This window comes from Cheilinus undulatus, linkage group 6 (genome assembly GCF_018320785.1).
Source record: "Cheilinus undulatus linkage group 6, ASM1832078v1, whole genome shotgun sequence".
NCBI classification, from domain to species: Eukaryota; Metazoa; Chordata; class Actinopteri; order Labriformes; family Labridae; genus Cheilinus; species Cheilinus undulatus.
In genome coordinates, this window is record NC_054870.1 from 801,012 (window position 1) to 816,889 (window position 15,878).

General features: G+C 41.0%; 1 protein-coding gene across 2 annotated transcripts in view; it reads left to right on the plus strand.

The window, feature by feature from the left end:
* The window catches only part of ncapd3 (non-SMC condensin II complex, subunit D3), a 42,919-nt gene extending 27,739 nt beyond the window's left edge, over window positions 1-15,180 (plus strand). For both annotated transcript variants that reach the window (XM_041790287.1, XM_041790288.1), the window contains exons 23-35: window positions 575-813; window positions 1,525-1,604; window positions 3,390-3,527; window positions 3,666-3,799; window positions 6,301-6,509; window positions 7,121-7,231; window positions 7,432-7,599; window positions 8,678-8,790; window positions 10,945-11,012; window positions 12,145-12,192; window positions 14,613-14,675; window positions 14,792-14,840; window positions 14,957-15,180. In XM_041790287.1, the coding sequence (XP_041646221.1) occupies window positions 575-813; window positions 1,525-1,604; window positions 3,390-3,527; window positions 3,666-3,799; window positions 6,301-6,509; window positions 7,121-7,231; window positions 7,432-7,599; window positions 8,678-8,790; window positions 10,945-11,012; window positions 12,145-12,192; window positions 14,613-14,675; window positions 14,792-14,840; window positions 14,957-15,026 (1,490 nt within the window). In that variant the 3' untranslated portion in view covers window positions 15,027-15,180. The remainder of the gene's footprint in view (window positions 1-574; window positions 814-1,524; window positions 1,605-3,389; window positions 3,528-3,665; window positions 3,800-6,300; window positions 6,510-7,120; window positions 7,232-7,431; window positions 7,600-8,677; window positions 8,791-10,944; window positions 11,013-12,144; window positions 12,193-14,612; window positions 14,676-14,791; window positions 14,841-14,956) is intronic.
* Window positions 15,181-15,878: the final 698 nt, after the last annotated feature.

The window sequence follows — 15,878 nt, forward strand, 5'->3', positions numbered from 1 at the left end:
TCTTCAGCCAGCAGATCTGGAAGCTTCTGTTGGTTGTTCATCCTGGTGAATTGTTTTTTGTTTGTTGGTGAAGAGTGGAAAGAACTTTTTAATGTTGTACAACAGGCAACTGGTTCGATAGTAGAGCTTTGTTTCCACCTCTTGTTGGCTGCAGTGGGTGCACAGTCTTTCTTCTTTTGGGACCCATCATTATGAATGATATCCTCTCTTAATGGTGAGGTTGTGTTGACTGAGTCTGTGCATGGTCAAACATTTCCTCAGCTGTCAGAACTTCAGTTGTCTGCATTTTCCCTTTAAGGGACAAATAGCGCTCCAGTTTCCTTTTTTTGGTTGATTCTTGCCAATGAGTTAAACAGGTTTCTCTTGTTTTCTTTTCCATCCATCCATTTACCCATCAATCGATCCATTTGTCCATGCATCCATCCAGTCATTGAATGACTTGGTATTACCTCAGGCCTATTTTAATACAGTTTCAATATCTCTATTGGAAAACTGTGCTTGTCAATCCTGGCTTATTGTCACAGCCCTCCTTCAGATGAAATGTTTCCCCTCTGTTCTTACCTGTCTGGTCCAGGTAAACTGTGTCTGCAGCATGAGGAGCTGGTCCAGAAGTACCTACCGGTGTTTGCCAGAGAGCTGGAGGTTGGGACAGAGGTCGCTGTGCGCAACAATGTGGTGGTGATCATGTGTGATCTGTGTGTACGATACACAAACATCGTGGATCACTACATCCCAAACATTTCCACTTGTCTGAAAGACAACGAAGCCGTCATCAGGGAGCAGACCCTCATCATGCTGACCAACCTGCTCCAGGTGAGAACTGGTCTACACTCTCTACTCAAGGCTACGGTTAAAAAAAATGTAGGTGAATGCCTATTTTTGGGTTTAGATCATGAGTAGTGTCTATCAGGTCCCATTTATCCACAAAAGAAAAAGAGATGTGTTCAGATTATGTTACTAAATAAGCTTTTAAAAACCAGTGGGGCAGCTGTGTCGAGGTAGTAGAGTCGGTATTCTTTCATTCACATTTACATTTGCCCAGAGCTCCTGAAAATTTCCTGACTTTACCTGGGTGAGCTGTGTTTACGACTCTAACAGCTGAGTTTTAACTCAGAACTTTTACCTTAGCATGGCGTTTTCCTGCTATCCCGGTCGTATTTCTTTACCCTATCCTCCATTCAATGACAGGGGAAAAAAAAAAAAAAACACACATCCTGATGTGAAGGACAGGTTTGGACAAGCAGGTCAGGAACATTCCTGGGTGCATTACCCTGAAATTTTCCATACATTTTCGGAGTTACATATTTGAAAAGGCTTCAGCTGGAGGGTGAGCAGTTGGATCCCAGTCTACCTGTTGGAAACATCGAAATTGTCCCATGTAGTATAGCCACCTGCATGTGAGTGTCATGATGAAAAGTGCCAAGCGTGGTTTAATGGCAGATTTAATTGTCATAAACTTTTTCCTTATATTTACAGGTAGGCAAACATCCCTCTCCCTAGTTACCCTTTTTATTTTTCTTCCAGGAGGAGTTTGTGAAATGGAAAGGCTCCCTCTTCTTTCGCCTCGTGGTGGCTTTGGTTGACCCTGTCCCCTCCATCGCCAGGTAAATAAAAGCGGCATGACTACGACAATATGACAAATCAAATGATTTTAGAATCAAATACTTCTGAATGTATGATCTTTGTCTAAAGCAGTGATACTCAACGCGTGGCTCTTCTATGACTTCATTTGAAATATTTTTTGCCCAGAAATCCTTTAAAAAGGGAAAACTTTAACCTCAGAAACTATCCATTGCAAGCTCCTATTTTGGCCCTTTTAACCATTTTTTGCCTCTTTTATTCTGCTTTTTGCTATAAACAAATTTTCCCCCTTTTTTGCCACTTCTTGCCCATTTAAGCTGCCTTTTGCCCTTGAATGCCACTTCTTTTTCACATTTTTCCACTCTTGCTGCTTTTTGCCCATTTTAATCTCTTTTCACTCTTTTTTTTGCACATTTTAACTGCTTTCCTACCATTTTTGCCATCTGTAAATCATTTTTCTCCCATTTTTGCCATTTTTTACCCAGTTTTTGCAATTTTATGCTTAGTTTGCCTCTTTTCACCCATGCTTTGCCACTTCTTTGCTGCTTTTTGAACATTTTGAATATTTTTTAACTTTAACGTATTTTTATTGCCACTTGAACCCATTTTTGTCACTTTTCACTACTTAGATCGTGGCTTTATCAAAGGTATTTTTCAACAGTTTGGCTCTGGTTGAGCAGGATTGAGTAATACTGGTCTGAAGCATTCGGTTTAATCAGGGCTGTATCATGTTAAACGACCCACATAGTAAGGGCAGTAATATCCTGTTGCAGTCAGATATTATATTGTGGTCTAAGTAGTGAAAATGTGCATAGTGAAATACTCCCTCATTCTACTGTTCAGCTATGATAGTCTTATACATCATAGTATTACTGTAACAGAAGGGCTCACTATACCCATTTCTTACCCCAGTCCTAGACTCAGTCGCACACTGAACGTAAATGCGCCAAAAATTAAGTCAAATCTTGACCATCTCTCTTGACTGCTTTCATTAAAGAGGGGGTATTATTTCTTTTTTCAAGGCTTTCCACATCTCTCTGATACCCATGTGGTAGCTTCACATGGTTTACAGCTCAAAAAACTCATGTTTCTCACACTGGCGTCCTGAAAAACCCTTACTTTATCCTCCGTCTGAAATGCTTCATTTTCACTGCTGTCTCTTTAACACCCCCGTCTCCGCGGACCTGCTTTTCTCTGATTGGCCGATTTTCCAGAGGCTGGCCGGCGACAGGACTCAATGTTTTGTGCCCGCCCCCTCCAATGTGGCTAATGTTGTTATGCTAGTACTTGTAAACTTTGAATGAACCGGTCCAACTGAGTAAAATATGGTGAATTTTGATATACGTCCGTACGTGTTAGACCCGGAGTCTGATTCTGATAGTTTGGAGAGAGGGGGAAGAAAAACAGCAGCAGTGAAGGATAGAGCAGGACGTATCTGTTTGGTAAGTGTTTAATTACTGTGTTACTGAATAGCTAAAAGGCCTTGTAGGGGCGGTCTGTTCTGCTTTGCCGGGAGCACGGACAAACCAGTCAGGAGATCCTGTTGCGATGACCTCATCAGTTCGCTCCATTTAAAACTCGTCTCGGGAAGATCTGGGAGAGATTCCCAACGAACCGTTTTCATCATTTTGCACTCCAATTCCAAGATTACTGCCGCATACGTTTATCTTGCGGTTTAAAAATTTGCATACGTGAAGTATGGACACCCAACATTGTGACTTTATGTTTAAAAAAATCACAAGAGTGTAATACCCTCTTTAAGCAACAAAAACTACCATGTATATTAAACCTGCTGTTTCCTGTCCCAGCCTGTGTGAATACTGCCTGCTCCATCTGCTGCTGAAGAAGAACCCAGAAATGTTCAGTCAACATTTCATAGAGTGCATCTTCCACTTCAACTCCTACGACAAACACAAGTCCTACAACAAGTTTCCTCAAAGTGAGAGGTAGGTAGATACGGTTGATGTTTGCCTTTACTTTTCATGTTTGAAAAGAATAAATCAACAAATGAGCTTAAAGTTTATTCTGAAATAAATGTAAGTTTTGATAGTTTTGTTTTGACTCATTTACTCCTATCTGTGTAGAGAAAAGGTTAAGTTCTCTCTGAAAGGGTCACAGCACCAGGAGAAGCGGTTCAGGATTTATCGCTTCCTGCTGGAGAATTTCACAGATGCCCAACGCTTCAACATCATCAACAAAATCAACCAGTCTATCCTGGGTAAGTGTGTGAGTGGAACCACAATCAAAACGAAGCAATTCTGTTTCTGGCGTGACTTCTACAAATCATCGGAGTCGAAGAGACAGATTAAGTCTTCAGGCGTCTTTATAAAGTACATTTAGTGTGTTTACATGGACTTCAGTATCAAGATATGGTATCTAACATCCTTAGAACCCCCACTACTTAGATCTCAGAGAAGCTGAGCTCCTCTAAGGCCCACACTAACATGATAAATTCCTGTCACAACTCTAGATACATTTTTATTGTTTTACTGAAAAAAAAGCCTGAGGAATAGACCAGCACGTGCCCGCCTCGTCAAAGACCATTTCACAAACTATGTAATAAGTGTTCTGTTAGATTTATATAAGATGTTTTTTAGCAGCCCTAGACAAATACTCAGGACCCCCACCCAGAACCCAGGTTGGGAACAAATGCTTTATACAGATGCCAGCACAGACACTCAGAACTATTCACATCACAGATTTTGGCCCTGCAGTATTTTCTCTAGAATGGTAATATCTTCAAGGACTTAAAGTATTCTGGCACCATGCTGGATTTCCGGCGTGTGGCGTTTGACTGCGAGATAAAAGTCATTTAAAAAAAAAAAAAAAACGTCTTGATATCATTACCATCACTCTTCAGTTTATGAGTTCGTCTGCTGATGATATGAGAGGAGCACAACTCTCCTGCTCTCAAACTAGCATTATTAGCCAATCAGAAGTAGAATAGGGCGGGTCTTGGAAAAATGTATGTCGACCGAGTCCTTTGCTGCATAGATGCACAGGTAAAGTGACGTCACATCGAAGGAGAGTAAATCATTAATCCTGGGGAAGACACCCTCCTAGTTTATAAAGGATTAAAAAAAATAAATGGTGCTGGGCATGGATAGAAGAGACAGGAAAAGACAGTAAGCCTTTTGGTAGCTGGTGTAAGAAGTTAAAAGAAGCAGGTGCTTGCTTCTGCACTTTGTGCTCGAGAAAGCTAGTATATGCAACTAGGGGGAAAAACGTGCTACTACGTCATGAGTCAGACCCAGCTCATAGAGCAGCTGTTCGTGCTCTCCCACACACAACGCGTTTACCGGGAGCAAAAACCACAGCTGATGTACCGGCATCAATAACTGACCGTGGGTGTGACTGGACAATACCATACCATGTGCACGTTCATCACAGAGCATGATCTGTCTTTCAAGCTCACCCAGCCCCTGGTAAATTTATGCAAAAAAATATCTGAAGACAAAATTGCTCTGACAAAACTGTCAATATCTAATACCCTTATAATATGTGACTGTGTGATTGTAGGTCATTTTGTAACCTGTCAGGGACAAAGCTTAGCAGCAAAACTTGATATCAAAAGCAATCCTATGCTTACTTCTGATCAAAGGTTAATGTATAAAACGATACATTTTCCCTTCACTAACATTGAAGCTGCTGCTGTTTTGTTAACAAGCCAATACGTGTCTGAATTTAGCATAGAGGTCCGATATGACACTGACAGACGGCAGTGAAACGGAGAGATTTAGAGAGAGTAACAGGTGCATGGAGGAGTAGATCAATACAGCCCGCATAAATTTTAGGTTTATTGTGAGGGTAAAGACATGATTTTGTGATGGATTTTTTGTTTTAGTTACCAATTAACTCCAATAGTTCTGATGTTATGATTACACCATGTTAGAGAGAAAAGAGGGATTAATTCATCTACATTAGCTCTATAAACATCAGAACCCAGTGTGATAGTACAATATGGACTGGACTGTAACAGTGTTTAATGAACATCTAATAATGTTAGGAATAGTTTCCTAGTACTCTGAGTATCAGTAAATATGGAAGGGGTGTCCAAACTATGGCCTGTGGGCCAACTGTGGTCCTTGGCCTTTTGAATTGGCCTGCAAGAAATCCATTAAAAAGGCCCACATAAGAACATAAAACTTCATTCTGTATCTTAGTTTGACGAGGATTAACAATATTGGGGTTTATGCAATATGGGGATATTTAAATATTAGATTTAGACTTCAGTCCTTGAAACACAGTTTACGGATGAACACAGACACATACTTCAGTCTCTAGAACACATTTAAGTTTAAGTAAATAGGATGAAAACAAAAAAAGACTTCAGCTGTTAGTTGGTCCTGCCTAACATTAAAAACATGAATGATAAAAGGATTACAGCAGCAAATAACGGCGTTAATGGAGCTCATTCGCTCCTCTGTCTGATCTGTCTCAAGGTCTAATTTCCAAATCATACTGCTCTAATCACCTTCAAACACAAACACTTCTATGAAGTTCATCATCTATGAAAATCATTCATTTCCATATAATGTTTTTTTTTTTGTTTTGTTTTTGACCCTGCAAATGTGTCCACACCCCAGGACGACCCCCCCCCCCCACCACACACACACACACACACACACACACACACACACACATACCCACAAAGTTCAGGCTCAGGATTTTTTTTTTTTTTTGCTTTAACCCCTGTATCATACCCCTTTCATTTTCTAGCTTGCTTTGCAGACGAGGAACTGCCACTGGATCCAGAGGGAGCAGAAATTCTGTCAGAGACCTTCAACATCATGAGTCTGAAGGAGATGAAGCTTCAGGCTGTTTCTATGCCAGCGGGGGGCGCTACAGAGGAGGAACCAGAGGAGCAGAACATGGCCAACATGGCTAAGGCTGTCCTGCAGGCTGCACAGAGGAAGGTGGTTTCACAGGTTAGATACTGAAATGGATCATACTGGTGAGTTGCTGGAGGAATTATAGGAGCACTGTTCATACGGAGGGGCTGTCAGTTTTGTGTTCAACCTCAGCATCAGTACGTCACTCCTGGCTGTAGACGGAGGACTGGACCCAGCTGCTGAGGCTATGTGCTGAAATGGATCAGCTCAGCACATCTTAATCCATTTCACTGTGTTAAACAGGAACATTAACTAGGCTGATGAAGTCTGATAGTACCAGGTCAGTAAAGTAGAAACATTCATCTGCAGTAGGCTGGTTTCAACCACTAAAAAACACAAAAAAGATTTAAAAATTTGTCTTCAAATGTTGAGAGTTGGCCTTTAATCATTTAACAACACTAGCAAATGCCAGTGAGCTTTTTTGAGGGCATGGTGGACCTACGGAGGCATAGAACGGATTGACATGTGAGGTTAACTGGTATTAGGGTTTTTGCTAAGCGCTTGTTCTTTCTGTAGGGCACTAGCATCTCATGTTAACTTTAAATCATGGAAGTGAAAACAAGGGGTCTGAGGGTTAAGTTTCACTTTGGAAACCAGTGTGTCAGTACAACTGGAGTATTCCTTTCAGCTTCTTCTTTGGCCCACAGGTCCAGAAGAAGGCCTTCATAGAGAACACTGTTCCTCTCATTATCAGTCTGAAGAGCCTGCTGGAACAAAAACGCTCTCCAGTCCTCAGAGACCTCATGGCTTACCTCCAGGTGAGAAACCTGCGTGGATATGTGCATCTGTTTATTTTTATAAAGGAAGTGGAAATTCATGCAGAGTTAAAGGACATAAAATCACAACAAATATAATGCAAATATAAAAAACTATCAATTTATAGATTACTGGACTATTTTTCTGCTATTGCTAATGTGAGGTTTATTATTACATGACCTAATCCTGTTATTTTTAACAGGTGACAATGCAGGACTACCGTAATGAGGTAAAGGAGTTTTTCTCTGGTGATGAGCAGTTGGCAGTGGAGGTGGAGTTTGCTTTAAAGACAGCAGAGAGGGAGAGAGAGATGGAGCAACAAATGGAGAACTGTAGCCTGGCAGCAGACGCCATAACTCCCTCTGCACAGGTAAGATCACGGTATGACATCTGTAAACAGTACTGTAGTGACTGTGGGATTACACTGAAGGAAGCGTTTAAAAAGACTTCCTGAACTGCCTGGAACTGACGTTTTGTTTCAGTTCTTGGCAGTTGGACAAGCATGGCAAGCTTAGCTTTGACAGTTTTAGTTTTGTACATAGTTGCTTCTATTTTGATCAACAAAAGTTTATGCCTTTAGCGCTATTCAAACAGGATACGCGTTACTGTGGGACCTCTGATAATTTGTGGATTACTCCCTCATGGCATGAGTGAAGTCCTACATGTACTTGAGCTTCTGACATTTCTGAAGGAAAACATGGAGTAGATTTTTATTTTCTGAATTCTGTACACAAATGCAATGTCGTGCACTGATTTTGTGGGTGACATTTTGTTCATGTAGCCTATCCTGCACATACAGTCGACCAGAGTTTACAGTAGATAACACATGCCAAAGTGTTTTACATTTTATAATCTGTAGAAAGCTGTCTCTGCTCAATAAACAATCAATCTCCCCTGGCTCTCCCAGCATGCATTGAGGTTGCTCCGTAACTATATTACTGTTTTCTGCAGTTGAAGCTGTTGATGTTCTCTGCTCCATACTAATTTTGGATCATTGCACACAACAGCAGCCCTCCTCGGGCAAATCAGTTGTTGAAGCCTCATGACTGAATGTTGAGTCACACATTTCAAAATGTAAATTGTGTGTGTGTTATGCATGAAACATACGGCAAAATAATACTAACATAAGATCAAGCACAGTAAAAGAGAAGCTGTTGGACTCTAGAGCAGAAGTGCTATGCCTATAGAAAGCAGCGGTGTGCACACATGCACAAGTACAGTTTACTACTACCTGTAGACCTCTGTGTGGTCTGAAATATGGTTGGTAATTTGCCCTGGAACGTTTACTCCGTGAATTACAGACATGGTCAATTTGCACAGGATTAAAAACACAGACGTCCTGCAGGATTATCACAAATTACTAGAGATCCCTATTCTAGTCCCATGTAAACAGGGCTTCTTTTTTTTTTTTTTTTTTAAATCTGATGGTTTCTCTCGGTTCTCTGTAGATTTCAGCCAACGGCTCTCCAGCCAGGTCTAGACCCCTCCTCCCACTGAACTTTGCCACACCACAGCCTCCACGCCCAAGCATCCTGTCTGCTCGACTGGCCCACACTGACAGGTAGGTTTTCCTCACAGCAGCTGGTCAGTAGAGGGCGTCGCTCCTGACTGATGGATGTCTGTTTTCTAATTGGTTGACAGAATCAGTAGCCTGTTGCACCAGCTGTATGTAAGCTCCGCCTTAGGTTATGGTATAAAGTACACCCTAAACCCTACACTGAAACTACTTATGTTCTAACTAAAGTTGTGTCACTGTTCGGTTGCACCACAGAGATGTAAGGTTAATCTAAACTAGTAGAGATTTACATCCAAAATAACCAACATGTCCCAGATATGACGGTTTCCCTTACTTGCGTCCAGCATGGATGAAAAATATGACAAGGCATTTTGCATGTAGGTATTGAAGCCTACAGCCTGAACCTAGAGCCAGTATGAAATAACAACACTGACATCCAGTGGTAAAATCACTAACACCAGATAATTTAAAGGGGACATTAACCAGTTCGGTTGACCCTCCCTGCTTAGAAGAAAGTTCCACTCTCCTCTACTGGGAGAGGAGATCCACATCCTTGAAGCCACATCCATTTCCTGAGAGGGGTGTGGTCAGGGGTGGAGTCAGACAGCTCAGTAACATTTAAAGCCACAGACACAGAAACATCTTGTTCTGAGCAGGGCTGAAACAGAGGGGTTTTTAGACATGCAGACATCCAATACTGGAGTGTTTTTACAGCAACAAACTTCACAGGCATGTTTTGGGGACCTCTGAGACCAATATAGTCTGGACTTAAAGGGTAAAATATGTGACCTTCAACAGTGGATGGCGGAAATGATCTCCGCTCATGGAAAACAACAGAGTTACTGATCACGGAGAACGCAGAGCTGACACCAAAATGCCGGTAAAATCGTCAACTCCTTGTCATCCTCCGGTTATTCTGTCTGTCAGATCTATCACTATGACAGCCTTATTCTACAGAAGACTTGTGTACTAGTAGGAGGCAGGGTTAAGATTTCAGTTATAGCTTAAGCCTACACTGAAGCTGTCTCAGCTGGTGAATGTTAGGAGAGTAAACTCTATCGTAAGTAATAACTTACGTCCAAACTAGACTACGTTTCAACATACATACACAGCTGGTGTGACTCGTAGGTCATTTTACATGTTAAGTACTCAGACTGTATTCAGGCTTACTGTTGTATTTTAATGTTGGAAATCAAATGCTGGGTATAGCTTGATAATGTAATTTCTGAAGATTGAAGTTGAAAAAATAGAAATTATAGAGCTGTTTCTATGGGACACATTTAAAATGTTAAATGTAGAAGACAGCAACTTGGGTATTCTCTGAGATTATAGGGTCATTTATTTATGAAAAGGAACATTCGCAGCAATATAGGTTAAACAACAGTCTATTTTCAATTTAAATCATTAACACAAACATATTAAAGAAAACGAAGTCAAAGATAAACGGTCTTACATACTCATGACGCATGGTCTGGGAGTGGATGGAGATCCGATAGACTTCTGCATGACTGATTTTGGCTTTTAATGCTCGCTGCAGGCACACCTGTGTCCCTAACACACCTGTTGGCAATTATCACTCCTTCCAGAGATGTTCTATTTTTGACCACCAGATGCCGCCATTTTGACAGCATGGGAAAATTCACAACACAACAGAAGCATCACTGACAAATCACCTTGATTACACTGCTTCCTGGTGTTGGCTTGACCTCCTAGGAGCAACAAAGCACAATGTTGTTTAACCCTGTAGCTCTGTTCTTATTTTTAACCCTGACACTCACATGGAACACAGAAGGAGGGAGATGACAAGAACCCTGAAGAGTCTAATGGAGAATCTTCTTGTCCTTTCACTTTCCTGTTAGCCTGTGAGCTTGTTTTATAAATGGAGATGATTGTGCATTAATGCAACAAAAGTACCTCTCATCTGTTTCTCCACCGTCAAAATAAAGTGCTAGATGTGATCATTTTTACAAGTAGAACCTCAGTGTTCAACAGCTGCAGTGTGTGTAGAGTAGGGGTGTGACGGCTCTGCTCATGATCATGTAGAGCTTTAAACACACTTAGATAACTTACACAGATGCTGTGAAACAGTGGGTCTACTGGTCATAAGAGTACTTACATAGTCTGGTATCCATGCACACTTTAATGAATATCAACAAGTTAACCAGCAGTAATCTGTGTCTCTGTTTGTGTTCTCCTCAGACGTGTGAACAGAGCCAGGCAGGAGGATGGTGTCAGTCAGTCAAAGTCGATCACTCTGGAGAGAACAGGTATGTACTGCAGTCTGTGTAGAACTAGACTCACCACCTGGTGGTTAAATGCCTCAGTCAGGTGTAGGATTACAGTGTTGGGCCAGGAAAAAATGGCTGTAGTAGGTTCTGACCTTGGCCTCCACGATTATTCATTTCATCCTTTAGTCAGAGTTCATATTTTTAAACTGAAGAATCCTTCAGAGCTTCTGAGATATTCTGAACAATGGCCTGGACAGGTGTGTGGATCAGCAAAACACAAATGCCTCCACCCTTGGCTACCGCTGGCGTGAAGGCGTTGTTAACTGATCTTTTGTCAAGCAGCACCTAGAAAACCGGATAAATCTAACGGTGGAATATTCCTGCGCGAGTCCCAAACAAAACCGACTTGTTGCTGTTCAAACATTCTAATAAATGGACCAGGATAAACATCTGAGTTTGTTAGCTTGATGCTAACACATTATGCAATTTGCCATTAAAGAGCTTACATATTTAGCATAGCTTTACTGTTTAAAGGATAATCAAATTTTTTTAAAGTTTTTTGTAAGGTAGATTGTTTCATAAGTTTAAAAAAGGACAGTTAGTTAGTGTGCACCTTAGTTATGTCAGTGGACATTTCCACATTCATCTTCTTTGGTTATTGACGGCTGTTAACAGCTTTCAGATGCACCACAGCCACCGCCGTAGTACAGCGTTGCATACAGGTGCTGGTGAAACAACGCATTTTTACACTGACTTAACAGATTCATGAAATCTTCAATTTTTTTCATAAACGACTGTTGAAATATTCAAAATTCATTGTGTATCCCCATTAATATTCAATGATCAAAAGTTCAGATTTAAGTGTTTTTAGAGATTATTTCAGCTGCAGTGCGTTCTGGTTAATTTATGGCCAAAGTTGCTTCTTTGTTTCTAAATCTCAGTTTCTCCATAATTTCACTGGAGATATGAGCTGGGGAAACATCTGTTTTTAAGTAACAGGAACAATATAAACTTAGGTAAATTAAATTGAATAATATTATGGAAAGAACAACATTGATGTCATTGCTACATCACCTTTTAAAAGTAATTTGATGATTTTTAATCAACAAATGACCTGAATGAAACCTCTATCCTGATTGGCTGTTGACAGTCTGATGTAATTTGTTTACAGTGATGCCTAAAGGAGCGGTGAAAGACAGAGCTATCAGCACACCTAAAGGTAAGAGACCGTGGAACTGGATATCTCACATCACAGACACCTGATCAGGTGGGCTTCAGCTAAATCCAGACCCCAACATTCCCAAAAGTGTGGTATTTATCAACCTTGGGAGAAACTATAAGGCCAGGGCTGACACGCTGACTCGAGTGGTAGAGTAGCAAAGATGTAAATATATTCTGTTTATATGATCTATGTGTCTGAGGGAGGTGACTCTGTAAATCTTTATAAGAATAGAGCAAAAGTGTTAGAGGAAGATGTTTCGACCAATGACTTCCTGCTCTGTGACCCTGGATTGGCTGATCTGTATTTGTGTCTGCTCTGTTTTATTTATTTTATAAAATTGTGTTTAATGTCCTGCTGCAGGTCTTGGTCAGGACAGTTTTGTTAATGAGATAATTCATGTCAGTTAAGTTTTTCTGGGTAAATAAATTTGAGACAAATGTGTTTGAACATGAACGATTATGTACTGTGAAATCCCAGAAGTTTGAAAAAAGATCTCACTGTTTCCAAGACATTGGTAGTATAAGAATGAATGTATGGTTTGTTTTTCTTACAGCCTCTGTGGGGGGTTTTGACCAATAGTGGTTTTGCAAAGTTACTAGCCAGAATGTGAAGTTTATACTGAGAGGAATATCCTGTTATTTAACGGTTCATTAGAAATACAAACTGCAGCTGGTTAAATAAACATCTCACTCTGGCAAATCACCACCATGCTTAGCATCAAACCTCCCATCATGGGAGAAGTGTCTGTAAACCTGTGAAATACCGTATTTTCCGGACTATAAGTCGCTCCGGAGTATAAGTCGCATCAGTCAAAAAATGCGTCATGAAGAGGAAATAAACATATATAAGTTGCATTTATTTAGAAACTGACGCACCGTTGTCCGTGCTCTGATAGAGAGGCAGCTGCGTTGCATGAAGCGGTAGAGCGGTGGAGACGTAACTGCACCGTTGACAAGCCTCTCCCGGCAGCACGTTGTTCAAGCACCCATCTGTGGACTCGTTCCTCCAGCTCTGGCCATCTTGCTTTCAGCCCCCAATTAGCTTTCTTTGTTTTCTTCATTGCAGTAAGAGTAACCTCTGCTTTTTGCCAGTCCCTCACAAGTTTCTCACTCCAGACTTTCTTTCTGCTGCTCAGTGGTACAGGAGCATATAGCATATAGTTGTCACAAGCCTAGAGCGCCCTCTCGCAGCTGTAGACAGTAATGTTCACTCCTTGTGGATGACAGTCAGTATTGATATCTAAGTCACACCTGTCTGTAAGTCGCAGGACCAGCCAAACTATGAAAAAAAGAGCGACTTATAGACCAGAAAGTACGATAAGGCTTTAAAATGTTTTTCTTCTCTGTTAAATAACAGATCACTCAGATTTGCTGCATGAAGTTCAGATTTGAAAAGTCGTAAACATTGTTTTTGTGAGGTTTAATGGAATAACTCAAATTATTGGAACAAAAATAAAATCCATTCATTCAGCTGAATTCTCTTTGACTCCTGGGTCGTCTAAGACTCTTATCCGTCTATTTTTACTGTTTCTGTCAACATTATTTACAGTTTTAGAGTTTCTGTTGTTTTTTATATCCGTTAACTACCAATATTTGACAAATCTGAAACATTCCCTGCAGATACACACGTCAAATGTTTGAGTGACCTTTAAATAATGTACACATTTGCTGATTGTTTATCATTTAGGTGTCCCTCTAAAACACGTGATATTAAGGGAATATAATACAAACAATATTTAGACACACTGCACATTTCAGCTAGCATGAGTGACAGAAACACACAGCTGTGAGGCGCTGATCCTCCACGGACAGAGAGGAGTCGTGTTTATCCTCCAGTATTATGAAAATTCTACCTCCAACAGATAGGAGCCTGAAGTCTACACTACCAATACGTCAGTCTCAGTATGTGTGAGTGTTGTGTCTGTGTAGTTGTTTATGTGGAATGAAAGCCGTTGCTGCTGCGTGGTGATGTGTGCACAAATGTACAAAGGAATGAGCCACTTTGCTGTTAATCTGGGGTAGATCTGACTATCGTACTTGCAGATCCTCCTCACTGCAACAAGTATCTAAATCATCAGCACTGGCGCAGATAGACGAGCACGGTTAGAGTGGAACTTCACTTGTGACACTGATAAATTCCACCAGACATTGTGGCTCATTTAAGTCACTCTGCTAGCTACCACAGCTGGAATCTAAGAGCATTTGGCTCATTGACAGGTGTAAATGTTGAGTCCTGTTGGCCAGACTGATAGAAATTACTCCACAATATTAAAAAAACTACATATTTGGTGGATTTTCCACACCTCAGTTATCTGATCTTTGTAAGGTGCTTTCCTTTCCCAAGTCCCTGAAAACACTAGGCACTTTTGTCATTTCTAAGAATAACCCCCTAACTGTGTGTTCTCCTCTGTCATCCAGGCGTTAACGTCAACTTAACATTTGACGAAGGACTGAGTGCAATCTTCAGTGACCGAGGAGCAAGTAAGCTTCCCCTATCAGTAACTGTCTCTGAGGTGTCCAGACTGCTGTCAATGATAATTAGGACCTTGTTTCTCAAGAGGCTCATCTGTTGTTCTGTGTCTGCCGTGTCTCCCCAGGTCTTGTTGGAGAAACCAGTGTTCTACATGTGAGGTCAAATGAGGAGCAGTGAGTGCACGACTTTTAATTCTACATATAATCCAAGTCCTAGTCATAGTAGGAGTGTGTACAGCGTGTTAAAGAGAAGGATGTTTGGTGTCATACTGGTCTCTTTTGTGTTTCAGAGCTCCTGGACCGAGGCAGTGGAACGTGCAGTCTCCTCTCCGTCAGAAGAGACGACGGTCTAAATCCTAGATGACTTTCATTTAGTTTGATTCAGGGCAAAGCTAGTCCTCAGTTCTGTTTCTATCCATATATTTTCCGTTGGGGTTTCCTTTTCTTCGTCTCTGATGTGTTTGTGTCCCTGGTTGTCTTTGGCCTAAGTAATAAACTATACATGTTTATAAGGTATCTGCTCTGGGAATTTCCATTTGTGATGTAGCGTAGACAGGAACATTTGAGGCTTGATAAAGGCAGTCAGGAAAACAAACGGGTGATTAGATGGTGGCTACTTCACATCAGACCAGCCCACTGTCTGGATGACAGGAGCAATATCAGAGAGGATGTACAGAAAGGTGGAAGCCTCTGAAACTGTGTTCTTTTGTTGAACACAATGCTTGATTAACTGTTTTCATGAGGAAGACAGAAAGCTAAAAATAGATCTTTGACCAGAAGCTCTCTGACAGAAGTAAGTTTAGTTTTTCTTATGATGACTGGATGAGACTAAATAGTGCTGAACTGTTGGAAATTCAAACTCTGATATTCTTCCAGTGTAAAATCTGTGAAACCACAGGCAGAGATGTGGGAGTAGGAGGAGCCCATGTGTCTGTCTGTGGCAGAGAGAGCATGAGCTGTTAGGCTGAATCTGTAGCATTGGAATACGTGTATATCAGAGGTAGTATTTGAAGAGGTAGTATTTGAATCACATTAAACCGAAATGTGATACCTGGTTGAAAACCTCCGCTCTGCAGGCTGCTGGTCGTTACCTTCACATTCATACTTCTGGCTGTAGCTGCAGGACAGTCCTCCATCGTCCTCACTTACAGCAGCTGTGGTAAACGCTCTCATACATTGTAATAAGTTCTGTTTGTTAAAAATGTTAATCCA